This window comes from Cynocephalus volans, chromosome 3 (genome assembly GCF_027409185.1).
Source record: "Cynocephalus volans isolate mCynVol1 chromosome 3, mCynVol1.pri, whole genome shotgun sequence".
NCBI classification, from domain to species: domain Eukaryota; kingdom Metazoa; phylum Chordata; class Mammalia; order Dermoptera; family Cynocephalidae; genus Cynocephalus; species Cynocephalus volans.
In genome coordinates this window covers 116929874-116953600 of record NC_084462.1, presented here as the reverse complement: position 1 = coordinate 116953600, position 23727 = coordinate 116929874, and the positions used below count along the sequence as shown (strand labels likewise).

General features: G+C 33.9%; 1 protein-coding gene and 1 non-coding gene across 3 annotated transcripts in view; both read right to left on the bottom strand.

The window, feature by feature from the left end:
- The window catches only part of ARHGAP5 (Rho GTPase activating protein 5), an 88409-nt gene that overhangs the window by 4980 nt on the left and 59702 nt on the right, over nucleotides 1-23727 (bottom strand). For both annotated transcript variants that reach the window (XM_063090913.1, XM_063090914.1), the window contains exons 4-6: nucleotides 8412-8489; nucleotides 5177-5308; nucleotides 3020-3125 (exon numbers count right to left, since the gene is read on the bottom strand). In XM_063090913.1, the coding sequence (XP_062946983.1) occupies nucleotides 3020-3125; nucleotides 5177-5308; nucleotides 8412-8489 (316 nt within the window). The remainder of the gene's footprint in view (nucleotides 1-3019; nucleotides 3126-5176; nucleotides 5309-8411; nucleotides 8490-23727) is intronic.
- TRNAT-GGU (transfer RNA threonine (anticodon GGU)) lies at nucleotides 23080-23154 on the bottom strand. Its single transcript has one exon. It is a non-coding gene; the product is annotated as a tRNA-Thr (tRNA).

Sequence of the window (23727 nt, the reverse complement as noted above, 5' to 3'; positions counted from 1 at the left end):
GTTACCTTCAGGCTATATGCATAAGGTATATATGAAATATAAATGAATTTTGTGTTTAGGCTTGGTTCCTGCTATGTTTTGAATATGTGTCCCCGGAATATGTGTCCCCTCCAATACTCATGTTGAAACAATCTCCAGTGTAACAGTATTAACAGGGTAGGACATCTGGCTATAGTATTCAGAGGTAGAGACTTCAAGAGGTGATTAAATCATGAGAGATCTGCCTTCATGAATGGATTAATCCACTCATGGATTAACAGGTTATCATGGGAGTGGGACTGGTGGCTTTTTAAGAAGAGAAAGACAGACCTGAGAGACCTGAGCTAGCACGCTTTAGGCTCCCTCACTATGTGATGCCCTGTGCCACCTAGGGACTCTGCAGAGTCCCCACTAGGCAAGAAAGCCTTCACCAGATATGACCCCTTGGACTTTGTACTTCTCAGCCTCTAGAACTGTAAGAAATAAATTTCTCTTCTTTATAAATTACCCAGTTTCAAGCATTCTACTATAAGCCACAGAAAACAGTTCTCAGGTCCCATCTCCAAGACATCTCATTATATATTCAAAAATATTCCAAAATCCAAAATCAGAAACACTTTGGTACTAAGCATTTTGGATAAGAGATACTCAACCTGTATTAATTTAATACAGTAGAGCTTACTTTCTGCACAGGAGGAAAGGAAATCAGATGTAACTGAAGAACTTAGAACCAGACCACCTAGTGTTAAACAGTTTGGATTTTAAACTAAGGAAATAAAGTGCTATTTAATCATAAGTGATCTTCACAGAAGGATCTCTTAGAAAGATCATTCTGGCATCAGGACCAAAGGAAGATCAGGAGGAGACACTGGCAGGGAAAGAACGCTATTAAATAAAATTAAACTATAAACAAGTTCTTAAATGAGAAGTGATAAAGCCTGAACTAAATGCAGTGGCAGAGGAAAGAAAATAGAAAATTAATTAGAAGAAAAAAGTGACTTGATGCTCACAGGATGTAAAGAGTGAAAGAGAAAATAACCAGGGAATAACTCCATAGATTAATTTTTGCAACCTCTGGAATTTTTCAGTCATCCATTATACATTTTTTTTTGTTTTTCTCCTATAATAAAACATAAGCTTCATAAAATGGGTGACTGTTTACTGCTGTGTCCCTAAGCACTTAGAACAGAATGTGGCACACAAGGGGCCTTATCCAATTACAATATAGGTTAGTATTCCTTTTAAAATTTGTCTGATTATGTTATTCCTCTGCTCTACTCTCCAATGGATCCCCATGCTGCTCAGAGTAACGGACAGAACTTGAAATCATGCAGTTTCTTTCATTAAGGAAGTCTGCCCTGCACCCTCATCCCCAAATGTCAGCTCAACAGTATACCTAGTGATATGTGATTTATATTCTGCAGTGACCCTCTGATCTTGTCAGTAAAACATTTTGAGGACTAAAGTTAGTTAATGGACCACACTCTGACTAATACTGTCCTATAGGATCTGGCATTGTCCCTCTTATCTCTTACTCTGCCAGTCCTTCACTCTGCTCCAATCACATAGGCATCTTTGCTGTTCCTCAATGCATCAAATATGCTTTTGGCTATGTTGTTAACTGTTGTGTCACCAGAGCCAAAAGCAGTATTTAAAATACTTTTAATGGTGGGCCAGCACTGTGATTCTTTGAACATGCTCTGCCCTCTGCCTGCTTTCCCTACTCTTTTTAATGAAGTCCAATTCTTATTTCAGCCAGACAATAATACGTTCACAAACTATCCCTACATTCCATATTGGGTAAGGTCTTCTATAGTACCAGATGCACATCTGTTATCTTAACACCAACCACTCATGGTATTGGACTTTTCAAAAAAGGAACTTCCACTAGTTATATAGTATGCTGGTACATTCTTAGGGAAAGAGACTTGGGTGAAGGGTTATAAGAAATGTTAATACAATTTTATACTACATTCATAGCAACAATAAAACTTCAAACATTAGTTAATACTCTCTTTTAAGAGGTACAGATTGAAATGTACTTGGTTTGGGCCTTGATCTTATTAATTAAGAAAATAAACTGTAGTATCAACAATGCTTCTTTAGGAAAAAAATACAATCCCCCATCCCCCCAAAAACTGCAATTCATTAAAATTACAGTAAAAAATATTATGGAGACTAAACTTTCGAAAAAATTAGTACAAATACTAACAACCCCATTCAATCCTCAGAAATTTGTGAGCTGTTATTTTTCTCATTTTTATAGTTGAGAAGATCAAGACTTAGCAAGGATAAGTAATTTGTCCAAGGTTACAGATCTGGCAATACTTCAAACCGAAGCCTGTCTGATTCCATAGTCTGAGCTTTCTAACCATTATACACTACTGCCTTTCACTTAATGAATGGTACTGGGAGGACTTTTTTTTTTTTAAGGAAAAAGCATATACTTGAAGCTTAACGTATTTAGGGCTATTAATACAAGGATTAGTGCCCTGCATTTCAGGTAACAGTCAGGGTAGATAGTAATATAAAGTTTCTGATAAAATTTCAGTGTGTGAAATATCCAAACAAAATAAGCAAGATATACAACAGCAACACAGTACGGTAGAAAAAGCAAATCAAACATCTTAAGACTTAGATTCTAGTCATAAAATGTGCTGTTATATTACTTAAGTGATTTTGGGCATATAGCTTCCCTCTTTAGGCCTCAAGTTTTCCAACCCCAAATAGGTTTGATTTGGTTAAATTTCGTAACTAAAATTCTAAGATTCTATATAAGAGGATTGTTAAAGAATAAGTGTGATAAAGAAAATATGCTTACCACACTTACATTTATATAATCATTACATGTACAAAAATAATCATATACCTTTTTAGATAAATATTAGAAAATGTAAATTAGAGAACCATTATCAAGACCTAAAACTGAACCGCATGTTTAGTTTGTGCCCCTTTTTCTATCTTATTACCCAACTTACAAAGTTTACGTTTGAAATGTGTATTGCATTTTATTAGCAAAAACGAGAGGAAATAAAAATACCTGTTTAGATGTGTTATTACATATCTGAATACATCATAGTTTACAGGATGAAATTTCTTAACAATTTCTTTCAAGGCATGAAGACGTTCTGTTTTATCTGGAATTTCTGTAAAATTAAAAGCAGTAAAGATTTTGTGTGAAACGCACTTTTAAAATATTTCATAAAAAAAAATACTTGATAAAAATTCCTGCTATGTTTACTATAAGAGACAATCAAGAATGTGTTTTAGGCATATGATGATAGGTAAATAAAATCAAAGGAAATGTTCTAAAGAAACTGCTAAATTACCCACATTAAGAAATCCTATAAACTAACATTATCTACTACTACAGCCTTTTTACATGTAAACCTGATCACTGAAGATCAAAGTGACTCAGCACTGATGTAATAAGAAATGGGATATTAGCAACTTACTCATGAAATTTATATAACTACATATTGATTTAGAATAAACTAATTACTTATAATTCTGCTATGGTCTTAATACTCATGCTACAGATAGTAAATATTCCAGACAGTGGGCACAACTATGAACCCTGAAGTTGTAGCACAAAAACAGTAATAAACAAATGAGCATGGCTGTGTTCCAATAAAACTTTTGAAACTTAAATTTCATATAATTTTAATGTGTCATAAAATTTTCTTGATGTAAAATGATTCTCAGCTAAAAAGCCTTCCAAAAACTGGTGACAGACTGAATGTGGCCCTCAGCCCATAGTTTGTCTACACTAAACTTGCTTGTAAATCCACTTTGCTTATCAAAAATTTTCCTTTATAGGTTGTATAAGCATTTCAAATTTATGCAAGTTATGAAACAGGATAACTGAAAAGCAGTCCTGCAATATGTGGAAAATAAGAGTGCTTTCCTGTTCTTTCTTCTCAGAGGACAATGTGCATACCACATCTTAATGGTAGTATAACCAAGTACTAACAAATTCTCATTTGTCACAACATATTACTTCTAAATCAATCTTCAAACATTTCCTAACTAGGCAAGTTCTGAGGCTACTGTTTGAAGTTGAGAAATAAGAAAATCTAAACTATCAACTGAACCATTTTCCCAGTTTACATATGGGAATATGATAAGGCAAACTAACTATACCTTGTGAAAATATATTGAAGTGGTTTTTAATTTAAAAAAAAAATTAACTGAGAACTTTAACATAAGCAAATCAATGATGTAGTCTCACTTAAAAGAACTTGAAGACTTGCAATCAAAAGGAAACATTAAAGAGAAATATTTAGAAACCATATTAATTTTAGCCATTGAGAAACAATGTGAATTACTAGGTTACCTTATGTCCAAAAAGACTTAGGGTCTCATTTTCTAGATAAATAAATATCTGTTTACCAAAATACATTTGAATGAATGATGCCAAGGCAGAAATAAATACTGAATAAGTACCCATATTCCTGACTTACTTTTTCCAAAAATGACTTAAGACATGAAGCCAAAGTAAATTCTGTAATGTATAATGACATACATTATAAATACATTAATTTGAAGGACTTATTTAATTTTCTTATACAGTAGTCCTTCCTTAACAGCAGTTTTGCTTTCCAAGGTTTCAGTTACCCACAGTCAACTGCAGTCCGAAAATATTAAGACATTTTGAGAGAGAGACCAACTGCCATCACATAACTTTTATTATAGTACATTGTTGCAATTGTTCTATTTTATTATTAGTCATTGTTGTTAACCTCTTACCATGCCGAATTTATAAATTAAACTTTATCGTAGGAATTTATGCATAGGAAAAAACATAGTATATACAGAGTTTGGTACTATTCATGGAAAGCATCCACTGGGGACATTAGAACATATATCTCATGGATTAGGGAGAATTACTGTAATGCCTCTGAGTTTGAATTAAAAAACTAGAAGTTTGTACCTCAAACTCCTAGTACAGTAATCTTCAAACTTCTAGGAAGATTTAAATCATCCAGGAGGCTAGCCAAAACTGAATATTCCTGGGGGCCATCCCCAGGGATTCTGATTTTATTTTGAGAGGAAAATACCTTTAAGAAACAGAGTTCTTATAAGGTGAGTTTTTTATTAGCTACATATTCTAATGCATAACTGATTTTATCACTTAGCAATCAATATCCAAAAACTGCCATCATCATCCCTCTCAAACACAGAGTATTATACTTACTTGCTGCTTCCAGTAGCTCTGGATGAAGAGAATATGGAATTAAAGGATCTGGTAGATCTGCAAAGAAAGCTTTAAGAGCTCCAGCTACAGCATTTACTGTTACTTCCATTGATACTAGATTGATATTATGATCTACAAGATAAAAATTAATATTTTAATTTATGAGAAAATAATTTATTACAGAAGTAAGCTAAACAGGTACTTCTAGACCCGAAAGATATTTAATAGTCGTCTCATTAGCCACTTTTCTTTACGGGCTAACAAAATTCAGTGAAAAGACAACCAAGCAAGAAGCGTTTTCTTTTATAATAAAATATACTGTTAGTTTTATTAGTATATTGAAGAACTTTACTGATATCTATCTTCTTTTAATTTATTTTGCTTACATAAGCTATTTGAAAGACAAAAGAAAGGCATTATGAATATAAATTCTAATCTGGACCTTTTAACTTCACATTTAAAATTTTAGTATAAAACAGTTTAAATTTAAATAGTTATCAGTGAAGTTTCAACTTAAAAAAACAAGAATGGAACATACTAAGGATGTACTGTAAGGTTAATTAATATTAACAAGTCACTTAAATGTAAAAATACAGACCAGCAAAAAGAAAAAAATTATCAACATCACCATTGTTCACACTTTAGCATTTTTCCTTTCAGCTCTTTTCTGCTCATTAAAAAAAATTATACATCATCTATACATTTTATACTGTATTTCATTTTTGTTATCCAAGGTTATCAAAATTTCACAATTTTTTAAAACATTTTGTTTTTGCAAGGTAACATTTCATTATAATGTGTTTTCAAACTTGCAGAAAAGTTGCAAGAACAGTACTAAGAACTTATACATATTGCCCTACATAAACAATTTTAATAGCTATAAAATACTTCCCCAGATTGAACAATTTACGTAATATTCTATTACTGAATATTTAAATTTATTTCATTTAAAAATCTTACAAAAATATTATGAAGATGCTATAATAAACACTTGAGGATTAAAGCTCATTTTCTTAGCCTACATTCCTTGTAATAATAGCTCCACAATGAACATTTAATATGGTACCTGGCACAGAAAACTTTCCATATGCATTATTTTATTATCCTCATAGTTACTCTTATCACCCCCATTCTAGAGATGAAAAAATTGAGATTTAGAAAAATTAACTTTACTGGGGCACAAAGATAGTTAAGTGGCAGGACCAGAAAACAAAAACCAGGAAGTAATATTCAAGAGCCTTGGTATTAACTACCCTGCCCTCATTACTGGAAGTGAAACTGTACCAATTTAATATGATGAAATCCAGTTTCTCTAATATAATACTTTTTAAAAATGGGACACGAGACTTTACAATACTGTTTGGCAACAAAGCATAGATACACACACACATACATAAGCACCACTCAAAAACTGACACTTTTCCATTTCAACAACTTAAATCTTCATTAGTTTACATGGTTACCTAGTTATTCTACTTATGGACACACAGGAAGTTCCCACGCATCTTTTTAAAAATGACAAACAATGATGAAAAAAAGTTTATCTCTCAAAAAGAAATCTTTCAAAGATTTCTGTAACATAAATTCCTAGAAGTGAAATCTCTCTAGTAAAGCTACCTGAATTTTAATAGATATTCACAAACTGCCTCTCAAAAGACACCCACAACTAACAGTATACAAGAACCTATTTGCCTACACCCTTACCAACAATTTTTTTCACTCTGATAATAAAACAAATAAATACTCCTTTTGTTTTAATTTTTATTTCTTTATCATTGATAGAGGCTGAGCATATCTTCATATACTTACTGGTATACTGCTTTCTTCTGATGTGAATTGCTTGATCTAGCATAGGTATTCCACATTCTCCCCATGATTATAGTTTTGTTTCCTGACTTTGTTTATGTTTTATCCACACTCTCATACAGAATTTTTACATTTTTAGGTAGTCCAGTCTATCACCTTAATTATGCTTTCTAGGTTTCCTATCAAAGTTTAGGCCTTTCTCTACTCCAAGACAATAAACATATTTACTCATTTTTCTCCCTAGTACTCACGGTTTTCATTTTTACATCTATATCTTTTATTGCATATAGAATTTAATGTAAGTAGGGAATCCAGCTTTGTTTTTACTTCTAATGGTTAGTTATCCCAATATGAAAAAAACCTTTAAATAAGTACTACCTTTGATACACAAAGATGCTGATCCATCATAAGTCAATTCATTGCTTTTCTAATTATGGTGACAGACTTATATAGATTCAATCACAGTCTTATTTGTGAGATAGGTTATTGGATTAGGAATGTAACATGGGAATAAACTGAGAGTATATAGGCCATAAAATATTGAATCTTACCTCAAAATATCTGTTTTATGCTATTCCCTGCAGTCTCATTTCTAAATCAATACCTATTCTACTGCATTCCATTCCTTCTGGGCCTATGAAGGACTTTGCTTCAATACCAAATGGCTTCTTTTTCAGTTCCTCCTTTCTTATCTCTTCTGCCTTCACAGTTACATTTAAAAATACAGTCATGTACCACTTAACGTTTTGGTCAACGACTGACGGTATATATGATGGTGGTCCCATAAGATTATAATGGCTATACAGCCTAGGTATGTAGTAGGCTATACCACTAGGTCTATGATGTACGAGGGTATTTCGAAAAGTTTATGAAAAACAGAATTAAAAGATAACACAATCTTTCCATGAACTTTTTGAAGTACTCTCATACACTGTTTAGACAATGACGCAATCACCTAACAACGCATATCTCAGAACATATCCCCTTCATTAAGCAACACACGACTGTGTTATATAAAATATATAACACAGTTATATATAAAATATATATAAATATATATAAAATACTGTATTTTCTTGACCCAACTGCCTCTTATTGTTGTCTTCAATCTCTTCTTCTATTGCGAATGTACTTTAAAAGTTTCCTGCCTCTTATAATTCCCTAGTACCCAGCTCCTTAACTAAAAGAAAAGGCTCTAAAGTAATCAATGACTTTCCTGCTATTGGAAAGACAACAGACTTTTCCTCGGTCTCCTGTACCTTTTTACTGCAGTAGCTATTCTCCTTAATACTATTAATCACACTTTAAAACTCTTTCCCACCAATATCCAAAACTTAAAAAGTTTCCAAATGAAAATCAATCTTCCCACCATGAAATTCCAGTAAGGAAAACAATAAAGCGATGATCTTATTTTACATAATTATCTTACCTTGATCAAACTGCTTTTGAATATTGTCTTGATCAGTTTTGTTTCCACTAACACGGTAAAGTCCTTCAGTACATAATCCTAAGAAAATAAAGATATGTGCTTTTATAAACACACATAAATCTAAAACAAAGAATATACTTAACCTTATGTACAACTTGGTGACTTAGAAAAATATGGTGATAAAATATTTTTAAGAATAAAATATTTTTGAGCATTTTATTTTTAATTAAGTTCTCTATGGACTACTTTCTCTTTTATACCATTTAGGATGTCCAGTTCCAGACAAGACGAAGAGACATACTTCTCCCTATTCCTCCCCACTAGATATAGCTAAAAACCCTGATCACAATATATAAAAAACAAACATCAGACTCTGAATGGTGGAGAGAAGGTGGTCTGGCTAACAGCCTTGGAACTTGACAGCATGACAGTAAGTTCTCTGTGTTTTCTTTTTGCCTCTTATATATCCACAACTGGGCAATGGAGGAGCCTGCAACCCAGAAATGCCAGTGAGCACTTAAAGCTAAACAATAACAAAACAACCAAAAAAAATCCAACAAGAAAAGCCTGCCCTCTCTTGTGGAAGAATTGGGAAAGGTGTAATCTAGCAAGACACAACCTTTTCAACTATAATTACCCTCTACTCAAGGCAAACAGCACAGAATCCCTCCCTCACTCTTGTCAATTGAGGCCACCTAGGGAGCCTAGACTTCCACCCCTGCCCATCAGTAGCAAGGAGCCCCTTATCGTCCCCTGGAGTGTCAGTAGAGACTGAGTGGAGAGCCTAAACTTCCACCACCACCCAAGGTAAGAGATGCCCTACCTTCCTCACCAAGGTATTAACAGTAGAGGCCAAGTGGGGAGTCTGGACTTCCACCCCCACCTTGCAACCCTCCTCCCCTGCTGGTGCGGTATCAGAGGAGGCCTGCTAAAATAGAAGACTTAAATAAGATTCAAAGTCTCATAATATAATATCCAAAACGTCCAGGATACAATAATAATAAAACAAAAATCACTCATCATACCAAAAACTAAGAAAAATCTCAACTTGAATGATAAAAAGACAATTAGCAGACATCAGTACAAAGATGACAATAGGAATTATCTGACAAGGATTTTAAAGCAGCCATTATAAAATACTTCAATTACAAACACACTTGAAACAAATAAAAAGTAGAAAGTGTCAGCAAAGAAACAAGATATATAAGGAAGAACTAAATGGAAATTTTAGAAGGAAGAAATAAAATAACAGAAACAAAAACTCACCGAATGGGCTCAATAACAGGATGGAGATAACAAAGGAAAGAAAAAATGAACTTGAGGATAAATCAATAGAAATTATCCCATCTAAACAACAAAAATAAATTAGACAAAAACAAAATAAAGAGCCTCAAGGACTTGTGGGACAATAATAAAAGATCTAACATTTGTGTATTCAGCCCAAAGTCTATTCATCTACATGTTCAATGGGGAGCACCTCAAAGTATTTTTGAAAGGACTCATTTTGATAATGCATTGTATTCCTCTGATTGCAGTTAAAAACAAAACAAAAAAATATACATAACAACCACAATGGAAAAGTAGGTTAGGTCAAACTTATTTCTGGACCAATATGTCAAGGCCTTTGCATAGGACAACATATAATTCCTCCCAACTTCTCCCTGATTAGAATTATTTCGTTCTTTACAAAGAACAAATAAAGATATGAAAGGGAAAGATGGTGTATCTCATACTGGGGGGACAAGTCAATTTTCAGAAATCCACAAAGATGATAAAAATAAAAGGAATAAAAATCTATTGACAAAAGTTTCCTGAGGCCAAAGTTATATTTTTTTTAAGTTACAAAGTTTTACTGACACAGCCAACAATGAATTAGATAATCTCACAGATATTTGGATGTGTAAAAGAAAGACGCAAAAGAATATATTTGGTATAATTCCACTTATATAACATTCTAAAATGGGCAATACTCATCTATAGTGAAGGGAAAATCAGAAAAGGGATTGTTTTGATGGTTGGAAGATTAACTGGGAAGGGATATAAAGAGTGATAAAAACGTTCTATATCTTGACAGGTGTGTTAACTAAATGGGCATATGCATTTGTCAAAAAGCATCTAACTATATCCTTAAGTTTGGTTTACTTCATCCTACGTTACTGGACTTTAAAAATTAAAAGAACTGTAAGCATATACTGAACTCTAGTTAGTAGGTTTCCATTCTAGAGTGATGTGCACACCTTTTGTACTTTAGACTTGAGCAAATGAGTAAATATATTGAGGATAATGGGAGCAAGGTTTCTCACTGGTAGAGAAAGGAATTACTAATACAAAACAGGGGACTATAACTAAAACGTACTTCATGGGTGTTGCATCAAAATTGGAGGTATCAGCATAAACTTACGGTTTTTATTATAGATATAGAAAGGTGTAGATGTATGCAAAGATACATACATACATTTACTTCCAAGTTTTGTCTGCTGAGAGGGCTCAGAAGAAGCCCTAATTTTGGTTTCTAAATACCATTCTCCACCAAAACAAACCAGAGCTATTTGGAGAAAAGGCTAATTCCAAGGCTGGATCAGGAAAAGTGTAGCCAAGCCTGGTACATCTTCTGCCAGAGAGTATGGAATTGCTTAATAAATTATGGGGACATAATTCTTAAAAGAATTAAAAGGACACAGAAGCTATGAAAGGGTCCTGCGCTGGAATAATCTGAACATCAAAATATGTAAGGGCAGTAATGAATTATAATTCAAAAATAATAATACATGAGTCCATACCAATATAAATTAATGATAAAGAAAAGCTCATTCTTACAGTAAAATGCCAACCAATAAACATAGGAGAGATGATAGAAATTTAAAAAATCATCAACAGAAGCTAAAACTAGCAGCTTAAAGTCTAATGATAGTCTCAAAGTATATCCCTGCAAATAAGCTATTAAACTCAAAGCTTTAAATTCAATGCTTTAACTCCAAAGAAATCTAGAAGATATCACCAAATGTCAAAATTAACATCACCTGTACTGGGGCAATCTCCAGATATGATGCACTTAGAAGGGCAAAATATCACTTTGGTACAAAAATGCATCATCTGAATCTAATAATGAGCCAACATCAGACAAATCTAAATTCAGCGGCATTCTACTAAATAATTAGCTTTTATGGTTCAAAACCGTCAATGTCAAGAAAGACAAAAGAGATCAAGGAACTCTTCTAAATTAAAGGAGTCGAAAAAGACACAATTCCTAAGTGTAATGCACTTACATTAGATCCTGGACTGCTTCCCTCACGACAACCCACCAACGAAAAGCCTTAAAGAACACTACAGTATCATGTGATAAAATCTAAATACGTATGTGGATCAGATGATAGTACTGTGTCTGTGTTATTTTCATGATTTTGATTATTGTGGTTTTGTATGAGAACATTCTTATTCTTAGAAAAAACAGATTTATGGATAAAGGGCTTGGTGCCTTAAACTTGCTCTCAAATGGTTCAGGAAAAAGAAAGGTACATATATTTATATAGAAAGAGAAAAAGATGAAATAAGTGCGAGAAAACAAAAATATATGATACTCCTAGTATTAGTCTTGCAACTCTTCCATAAGCATGAAATTATACCAAATGTTACCAAAAAATGTTACCCGGTTTTATACTCAGTTCTTTATCTGAAAAGTGCCATGAATCCAAATGTTTTTATTAGTTCCAAACTAGGCCGTTCACAGATCCATTTATAAAAGAAATGAAAAATACATCCTTATTTATATAACATACTTTGCTAAGTATAAATAGTGTAATGGCTGGTTTTATGTGCCAGCTTGATTAAGTACAGTACCAAGTTTATTCAAAACATTAATGTTACTGTGAAGGTGTTTTATTGATACGATTAACATCTACAATCAGTTGAGATCATCAATGATTATCTTGATGGGCCTGATGCAACCAGCTGAAACGCTTTAAAATAGAATGAAGGTTTCCCAGAAGAAGAGATTCCACCTGTGGACTGCAGTGTTCGCTCTTGTCCAAGGGTTTCCCGACTGTGATTCATAACCCTTGGTCTGATTTTGGATTTACCTAACCACCCCTACACAATCACGTAAGCCAGTTCTTTAAAATAAATCTGATATTATCTCCAACTGGTTCCGTTTCTCTGATAAAAACCTAACACAGTAAAAATGAAAAGAATAGTTTTATATCTTTGTTTCAGGCATTATAATACTACAGACAGGAAATAATATTGCTCAAAAATATGTAACTTCCAATGCCTACTAATTTAATGTCAAACTCTTTTTTGACATCTAGTGCCAGTCAATCTTTTCTCAGCTTTTTTCCTTCCACTTCTTACATTTATATTGCCTGTATATGCTACCCGCAAAATGCACTACAGTAGTCTGCACCTCAATAGTTTCCCCTTATTTGCAGCAGATACGTTCCAAGACCCCCAGGGGATGCCCGAAACCTCTAGTAGTACCAAACCCTATACGTACTATGTTCCTTTCCATATACACATACCTATGGTAAAGTTCAATTTATAAATTAGGCACAGTAAGAGTTTAACAACAACTATAATAAAATAGAACAATTATAACAATATATATACTGTAATAAGTTATGTGAATGTGGTCTCTCTCTGTAAATACCTTTATTTTTTCAGACTGTGGTTGACTACAGGTAACTGAAACTGTGGAAGTAAAACCGCAGATAAGAGGGACTACTGTATACCTCATTGTTTTCTAGATAAAATTTGTCTTGCCTTTATGAATATATTCTTTTATAAAATTAATTCTTCTCATTACTCCATGTCTATATAGCCCAGTTAAAACATCTTTCCTCATTGATACTTTCCCTGCTACTCCCAATTAGAAGCCATTTCTTCTTTCTTAAAACTCCCAAAGGACTTCATCTATAGCTCTATTACTACTTAGTGCTTTCTACATTGTACTAAAGAGCACACTCTTTTTATTCAGCAGTAAACTTCTTAAAAGTAATAGCAGAGCCTTTCTATCCTCAGGGTCTTTCACACAGTGCTGTGGTTCTCGGCTGGAAGCATACTGCACCTCAGGAAACGGTAATGACTTAGAGATACTCTTGGCTGTCAAAACTAGAGGAGGGGGAGCTACTGATATGTAGTAGGTAAAGGTCAGGGATGCTGCTAAACATCTTAGAATGCACAGAGCAGCCTCTAACAACACAATTAAATGGCCCCAAATGTCGATAACGCCAAGGTTGAGAAATCCTCACAGTGATAAATGTTTAATACTATTTGTTAAATAAAGATTATAAGGTACTTAATTATCCATGCTAAAATCTTGCCTTCTACTTTCTAATAAGTGAGTAATCTGAAAAAAGAAAACCACAAACTCTAGCTGTGAATTATCCAAGTTTTACATTTTACTTGAACTTAAATCACCCACAGTATCTATCCAAGGCCTCGAAGCAATAAAGGGCTTAAAAATCCATTCCAATATTACAAAACTAAATATAAAAGATTAGGAAATTTAAAATGTTACCTTTTAACCAAGAACCATCATTTTTTTCATTCATTAGAAAAGGTCATTAACCTTTAAGTATCCCACAGTATTACTAATATCTGAAGTTTTAAAATGATCTAAGTAATATTTGAGTTGCTAATAGACATAAAACTAGAGTTTCACTTACTGTTTCTGTATATGTCCAGGTTGAAATAATTATTTAAGTCATAAAGTAGATTACAAAGGGTGAAGGAGAAGCAAGGTGTGTAAATATCCACAGATTAGATAAATATGTCCATGGGGAGTGATTCACCAAAAGTGGTAAAGAGAATTCCAGTGCTCAGTCCCCTCTCTCTGCCAAAGTGACTAATGAGCTGCCAAAAGGTCAGAATCAACATTTGCAGAACTCTGCAATCTAGTTTAAAAAAAAAAAAAATCAAAACAACCATAAGTCGTCCTGGTGAAGAAAGCTTTAAATTACTCCTACTCACCTACCAACCACCACACCCCAGATTGGTGACAACCATAAGGATAGCAGACTGCACTCTGAGTGCCGGTTCCAAGTGCCAGAGGGAGCAATACAAACCACATTCTGAAAGAAATGGGGTTGTAGATCTCAACATGTCTTGTGGCTCTCTGAAAGAAGAGTGCAAGGGCTTGCATTTGTTTCACTTACAAGACTTAGGACTTTTTTCCTTTGGCTCCACATATTTAAGGAAACTATCAAATAACTAGCTAAACACTAAGTTAATGGAACACAGACTTCAGTGGCAACAAATGACAAATACAGACTTTACAAAAGCAGTTTAGAGTAACTGAACAAGCAAACCACATAACCAACAAACAGCAAAAACAAACCCCAGTGAGGGGGAAAAATTGATTTCCAGGGTTGACATATAATAATCAAAACATCTTATTTTCAATGAAAATTAAGAGGCATGCAAAGAAACAAGAAAGTATGGTTCATTTCATGAAAAAAGAAATAGAAACAGTCCATGAGGAAGCCCAGTCATTACTAGACAACAACTTTTTAAATCAACTGTTTTAAAAATTGACAGAGCTAAAAAGAAACCATGAACAAGAACTAAGGAAACTAGGAGAATGACAACTCAACAAATAAAGAATATCAATAAATACTCCGAAATTATAAAAAAGGCCCCGAAGAGGAATTCTGGAGCTGAAAAGTACAGTAAGTAAAAAGAAAAATTTGCTAGAGAAGTTCAACAGTAGACATGAGGAGGCAGAAGAAAGAATCAGTGAACTTAAAGACTGGTTAATTGAGATTATCCACTCTCAGAACCAAAAAGAAAAAAGAATGAAGAAACAACAGAAAACAGATTGTCAGATACAAAGATTCTTCAATGAGATTAACAGACTACTTATCTTCAGGAACCACAAAGGTTAGAAGATAGTAATATATTAGAAGGCAGGGATGAATTAAAGTACTAAAAGAAAAAAAAAGTCAACCAAAAATTCTGTATCTGGCAAAACTATTCCTCAAAAACAAAGAAGAAATCAAGACATTCTCAGATAAACAAAAGTTGAGAGAAGTCATCGCGAGTGCACATGCCCTAAAGAAAGGATAAAGGGAGTCCTCTAAGCTGAAATGAAAGGGCACTACACAGTAACTTTGAAGCCATACAAAAAAGTAACTAAGGTAAAGGCAGCCAGACAGGTTAATATTTAAGCCAGTAGTTGTACTCTATTTTTGATTTATAACTCCTCTTTTTGTTCTGATATGACTTAAAAGACAAATCCATAAAATAATAATTCCAAATCTATGATAATGGGCACACAATGTATAAAGATGTAATTTGTGACAACATAAAGGGGTGGGAGATGAAGTTGTGAAGGAGCAGTTTTTGCATACTTTTGAAATCAAGTTGGTTTTAATTAAAACATGATTGTTATAAAGTTAGGATGTTAATTGTAATATACAGGGTAATGACTAAGAAAATAATTTAAACTCTCCTATTAAAAGACAGAGATTGGTAGGTGAATTTAAAACAAACAGTGGGGGTGGTGGGGGCTTAGGGCCTCAGCCCCCCTCCCCCCGCCACTCGCAACCAGCCCAGCAACAAGCACCAAGCTGCCGCAGGAAGCGCACCAGGCTCTCCCAAGCTGGGGTGGTAGGGGCAAGGGTTTTTGCCACAACCCCCTGACATCTGCACCCAGCCCAGCAATGAGCACCAAGTCACAGCAAGAAGGGCCCCCGGGTTCCCGAACTGGGGTATTGGGGGGCAAGGGCTTTTACCACACCCCCCGACATCTACACCCAAGCTGGCAATGACCAAACCACTGCTGGAAGCCCCCTGGTCTCCCCTGTGGGAATGAGGGGAGTGCTACAGGCCTCAATCCCACCCCTCCTCCTTGCTCCTTCTTCCATCCCATTTCCTTCCCCTCTCCCCTCTCCCCCTCCCTCCCAATTGCTCTGCAACATCATCATAGAATGTAAAAAATAACAATATCAATTAAAAAAGAAATAAAACAAAAAACAACTACTGTATGCAGTCTACAAGACACTCAGTACAGAACCAGACACAAATATGTTGAATATAAAAGCATGGAAAAATATATTCCATGCAAACAGTAACAAAAAGACAAAAAGATAGCTGGGGTGGCTATCAAAATATTTTTAAAAACCCCAAAAAACATTAAGACAAAAGTGTTACAAGAGACACAGGAAGACATTATACGTTGATAATAAGGGAATCCATCAGGAAGATATAATAATCACAAACATATATGCCTAACAAGAGAGTCCCAAGATATATGAAGCAAAAACTGACAACTGAAGGGAGAATCACACAGTTCAACTATAAAAGTTGGAGACTATAACAGTCCACTGCAATAATGAACAGAACTAGACAGAAACTTGCCAAGGAAACAAGACATGAACAACATTATAAACCAACTAGAACAAACAGTTGTACAGACATTTCCATCCAAGCACAGCATAATACACATTCTCTTCAAATCTACATGGAACATTCTGTAGGATAGACCATGTTAGGCCAACAAATCTAAACAAATCTTAAAAAGTGGGAAAGAATACAGTATGTTTTCTGATCACAAAGGAAATTTGAGATCAGTAACAAAAGGAAAAGTCACAATTATGTGAAAATTAAACAACACACTTTTATTAAACAGTCAATGGATCAAAGAAATTACAAATGAAATTAAAAAACACTTTGAGACAAAAAGGAAAACTCAAGATAGCAAAACCTATGGGATGCAGCAAAAGCGGTGCTCAAAGGGAAATTTGCAGCTGTAAATACCTACACTGAAAAAGAAGACCTCAATTTAAGGTTAGGTTAACTTTAAGAAACTAGAATATGAAGAGCCGGCTAAACCCACAGCTAGCAGAATAAAAAAAATAATAAATTAGAATGAAGATAAACAAAACAGAAAGTAGAAAGCCAATGGAAAGAATCAGCAAAGCCAAAAGTTGGTTCTTTGAAAAAGATCAATGAAATTGACAAACTTTTAGCTAGATTAACCAAGGAAAAAAGAGAGGACTCCGATTACTAATATTGGAAAGTAGAGACATTACTACTGAAAATACAGAAACAAAAAGAATTGGAAGAGAATACCATGAACAGTTTTATGCCAGCAAATTAGGTAAGCTAAAGAAAATGGACAAATTCTTAGAAATACACAAACTAGCCAAACTGACCAAGAAGAAATAGAAAAATCTCAAAAGACGTGTAACAAACAATGAGATTGATTCAGTAATCAAAAACACACAAGAAAGAAAAGCCCAGGACCAGATGGCTTCACTGATGAATTATACCAAACCCTCAAAGAGATATTAACAGAAATTGATCTCGAACTCTTCCAAAAAATAGAAAAGGAACACTTCTTAACTTATTCTATGAGCCTGCAATTACCCTAAAACTAAAGCCAGATGAAGATACCACCAGAAAACTATAGGTCAATATCCTCTACAAATACAGATATGAAAATCTTCAAAATACCAGTAAACCAAATTAAGTAGCATATAAGAAGATTATATATTATGACCAAGTAGAATTTATCCCCCCAAAATAAGGGTGGTTCAATACATGGAAGTCAATTAATGTAACAGTCATTAATAGAACAATGTGGAAAAAAAACACATGATCATTTCAACAGATGAGGCAAACCATCTGGCAAAAATCAACACCTTTTCATGATAAAAACATTTGAACTACGAATAGAAGGGATCTTCCTCAACATTATAAAAGGCATTTATGAAAAATCTACAGCTAACATCATACTCGTGTTAGCTGTGGTGAAATATACGGAAAGTATGATTTTTTTTTTTTTTTTTTTTAGAACAGGACAAGTTATGTCAGCTTTTGCCACTCCATTGAACATTATACCGAAGTTCTAGCCAGAATGATTAGCCAAGAAATAAAAGGCACCAAATTACAAAGGAATGAAGTAAAATCATTTCTATTTGCAAACAACATGACTTATATATAGAAAATCCAAAAAAATCCACAAAAAAAACTAGCAGAGTTAATACAAGCATTCAACAAAGTTGCAGGATACAAGATCAACACACAAAAATCAGCTGTACTTTTATACACTCGCAATGAGCAATCTGAAGATGAAATCAATAGGTAGAGCACAATGTTATAACACCAAGGTCAAAGAGTTCAGATCCCCATACCAGCCAGCCACCAAAAAAAAAAGACGTAATCAAGAAAATTCCATTTTACAATAGCACCCAAAGAATAAAATACCTAGGAATAAACATGACTAAGAAAATGTAAGACGTGTATACTGAAAACTACAAAATAGTGTTGAAAGAAACTAAAGACCTTTAAATAAATAAAAGATATCCTATGTTCATGAATTGGAAGACTAAATGTTGCTAAGATGGCAAGAACACCCAAACTGATCTACAGACTCAACACAATCTCTATGAAAATCCAATTGACTATTTTTGCAGAAATAAAAAGGCAGATCCTCAAATCCATATTGAATTGCATGGAACCCCACAGTCAAAGGAAATCTGAAAAAGAAGAACAAGTTGAAGGACTCCAAGCTTTCTGATTTTTAAGTTTACTACAAAATTACAGTAATCAAAAGTGAGGTACAGCAAAAACATAACACATATATAAACTCAATGAACAGAACTGAGAGTCTAGGAATAATCCCTATGGCCAACTGATTTTCAACAAGGGTGTCAAGACTATTCAATGAAGAAAGGATAGTCTTTTCAATGAATCATGCTGAGACAGCTGAATATTGTCATGCATAAGAGTAAATTTGGATCCCTACCTCACGGCATATACAAAAAATGAACTCAACATGTATTAAAGGCCTAAATGTAAGTGCTAACATTATAAAACAAAGATAGAGGAAACAGTGATACCAACAGCATGAGCAACAAAATAAAAAATAAACTATTTCATTAAAATTTAAAACTTTTGAACATGAAAGGGCTTTATCAAGAAAAACCTACAGAATGGGCGAAAATATTTGCAAATCACTTATTTGATAAGGGTCTAGAAACCCAGAATATATACAGAACTCTTACAACTCAGCAAGAAAAAAACAAACAACTCAATTTAAAAAGGGCAAAAGACTTGAAAAGGAATTTCTCCAAAGATATACGAATAGCCAAAACAAGCACATGGAAAGATGCTCAACATCATTAGTCATCAGAGAAACGCAAATCAAAACAATGAAGTATCATCACTTCATACTCACTAAGGATGGCCCCAATTATTCTCTTCTTAGCCCATTCTCACCACGTGACACCCCCAAGTTGCTTCAGAAGAAGGGCCTCATCAGATATGTTCCCTAGAGTTTGGACTTCCCAGCCTCTAAAACTTTAAACCCTTGGTTTTGACTCTGAGCTTTTCAATATAGATACATAGACTTTCAGGGCTGAGAGAAATGGCTCTGTGCCTTATAATTCAAGCAACAGAGAGGAAAAAATCCATGCCTGGAATATTCATTTCCTTTCTACTACCTACATGCTCAGACTGAGGCATGGGGTAATAAGCATGCCCTGGAAAGTACACTGGGGGCTACAAGACAATGACATAAGGATGACCATAATTAAAAAAAAAAACAGCAAGTGTTGGTGACAATTTGGAGAAACTGGAACATTGCTGGTAGGAGTGTGAAACAGTGCAACTACTGTGGAAAACAGTTTAGTAGTTCCTCAAAAAAATTAAACACAGAATTACCTTATGATCCAGCAATTCCACTCCTAGGCATGTACCCTAGAGAACTAAAATCAGGTTAGTTAACTCAAATAAACACCTGTACACAAATATTTTCAGCAGCACTATTCACAATAGCCAAAAAGTGGAAATAACACACATACCCATCAATGAGTGAATGGATAAATAAAATGTAGTAGAGCCATACAATGAAATATTACTGAACCATAAAAAGAAACAATGTACTGATACATACTATAATGAAGATGAATGTAAAAATGTTATGCTAAATAAAAGAGCCAGACATAAAAGGTCACATTTTGTGATTTCACTATATGAAATACCCCAGATAGGCAAATCCAGAGAGAAAACAGATTGTTGGTTACCACGCCTATGTGAAAGGTGAAGATTGATTGCTTAATGCATACAGGTTTCCTTCCGGGGGGATAAAATGTTTTGGAAGTTAATAGAGGTGATGTTGCACAACACTGTGAATGTACTAAATGCCACTGAATTGTATACATTAAAATGATTAATTTCATATTATGTAAATATTACCACAAAATTTTAAAAGCCCATGTGGGAAAAAAAACCCAAATTAGCAGTATATTCAGTATAATTCCTACTGAATTAAAAGTGCATTATTATTGCTTGACATAAATATAAGGACCACAGAAGGGGGTACATGGGTAAGTGGTAGTATTAAGTAAAATTCATATTTCAAGAAAACTATACAATGAAATATGCATTTAAACACAGTAAAAGATAGTCTGCATTAATCAGTTATCAAAAAATTAGTAATTATTTGATTATTTATTTGGCAATGTAAAATTAAGAGCTAACTAGCTACTATGCTATGTTGCACTCAACAGATTCTCTCTTCTGGAAATTTGGAATTGGGATTCAAACATATCTGGTTAAGTTCAGTATGTGGTTAAAATGTAGACCTAAAAACTCAGGATCTGTGAATAGACGAGGTGAATCTAGAAAGCAAAAAGAATGACACAGAGAAACAGAATAGTGCCTGGATTCTAGCCCACTGGGAGGGAGATTAGACAGATTCTTTTAGCTTCTATAAGATACCCTTCATTCCAATTAAATGTATTATTTGCATTTGGTTTTTGTTGACTTGCAACCAAAATAATCTAGACAAAGAAAGCCTCAATTCCCAGGCTATGGAATTTCAGTATTTTCTTTCTAGGCACTCAATATTTTTAAGCAGGAGACATATTTTGAAGTAAGGAGACAAAAGGACTGGAAGAACAATATAAATGTTGATGTATTAGATCTTAATGTGGTAGTGACCCTGTAAAAACATATAAGAACAAATATTGCTGAGAATGGGCAAGGATCAGCAATTAATGGTATGTGGGCAAAATTGGTGAAAAGAAGTCAGATTAATGAGATACCTGAGCCAGGCAACTGATTTTATGTATAAGACATCAAAAGCACAGGCAACAATAGAAAAAACAAATGGGATTATATGAAACTAAAAAGCTTCTCCACAGCAAAAGAAACAGAGTAAAAAGAAAACCTACAGAATGGGAGAATATATTTGCAAACTATACATCCAACAAGTGATTAATATCCATAATATGCAAGGAACTCAAACTTCTCAACAGTAAAAAAAACAAGTAATAATTTAAAAATGGACAAAGGAGCTGAATAAACATTTCTGAAAGGAAGATATACAAATAGATACACTAAAAATGCTCAACATCACTAAGCACCAGAGACATGCAAATCAAAACCACACTGAGATATCATCTCATCCCACTTAAACTGCCTATTCTCAAAAAGACAGAGAACAACAAATGATGGGGAGAATGTGGAGAAAGGGGAACCCTTCTACAGTGTTAGTGAGACTGTAAATTAGTGCAGCCATTATGGAAAACAGTATGGAAGTTTCTCAAACAACTACAGATAAAACTGCTATAAGATCCAGCAATCCCACTGCTAGGTATAATACCCAAAGGAATGGAAATCATTATGTTGAAGGGATACCTGCACCCCCATGTTTATCGCAGCTCTATTTACAATAGCCAAGATATGGAACCAACTTAAATGTCCACCGGAGGACAACTGGATAAGGAAAAGTGTGGTATACATACACAATGGAATACTACTCAGTCATAAAAAACAAACAAAACTCTGCCATTTGCAGCGACATGGATGAACTTGGAGAAAATTACATTGTGAAATAAGCCAGACACAGAAAGAGAAATACTTCAGGTCTTAACTCTTAAGTGGGAGCTAAAAAATAAATAAATAAATAAATAAGAAAGAAAGAAAGAAAGAACAATCGTAGAGCAAACTTTCAAAAGGAGATAAAAGGACTGTGGTTATTAGATATTAGAGGTGGGAAAGGGGGACAGGGGTTAGCAAAAAATTGGTTAAGGGTCACAAAGAATGGTTACGTTTTATAAAGATGAGTATACTGATTACCTGATTTGATCATCACGTATTGTACACAGGTATTGATATTCAACTCTGTACCCCACAAATATGTATAATAAACTATGCTTCAATTTTTAAAAAAATAAGAAAAAAAAGAAAAAGGACAATCAAGAGAAGGAAGTGGTTTGAAGGAAGATGAATTGCATTTTAACCTCGTTATGTCCAAGACATCACATCCAAGTAGAAATGTTCAGTAGGCAGTTAAGAACATAGGAAACTCTTGGGGTGCAAGAAACAAAGACTTGGGAGTCATTCTTGTAAATGTAATGGCCTAGGCCTGAAAGCAAATACAATATATGCAGAAATGACATCAACATTAAATGAGATAGCTATAAATTACAGAAACTACTTACAAATGCACTGTATAGAGGCAAGAGATAGGAACATGTGGAGACATTATGATGTGATTTGATTTGAAACAAGATTTAATGTTCCTTAATTAAATGCCCATTATGTGCTTGTATTAGAATATTCATGCATGATATGGCATGAAATATATTGTTCCTGATATTACATAGTATGTAGTTCAATAGGCTAGCTATTTTGAGGTGTTTATTTATTTATTTATGTCAGCTGGCTCGTAAGGGGATCTGAACCCTTGACCGTGGTGTTACCAACACCACGCTCTAACCAACTGAGCTAACCAGCCAGCTGGTATCTTGAGTTTGAAAACAATGGTTGAAATAAATGCTATTTTAACTAATGGAACTTCACTCAATGTTAAGTGAAGTGAGTTTTTCATATAAGATGAAATAACATCAATGGAACAAGAATTTTTAGCAGTGTTATGTAACATTTCAGGCACAAAGTCATTACAGGAGAATAAGATTAACGGCAGTGTTTTTTCTTTCTCAATTTACCAAAAATGGAACCTTATAATGGGGGTTGGGGGGCAGAATATATATATTGTTTATTACAACTTTAGTTGAACTAAAACATGTCACTACTTTCTAGTCATGAAAATGTTAATAGTTGAGAAATAACAATAACTTTCCAATATTTCATTCTGTTACTTTCATTACATATAATGATTAGAAGTTCAAAGTAAATATTACATGCATCATTTCCATTCCATCTTCAAAATAACAAGAGGCCTTATTGAAGATATGAAAGCAAGCTTAGAAAAATGAAGGGACTTTCTCAAAATCACATGGGTGAGCAACCCAGGGTCATGAGTTTGTCACATTCAATATATAATGGATATACAAGGGTACTTCAAAAA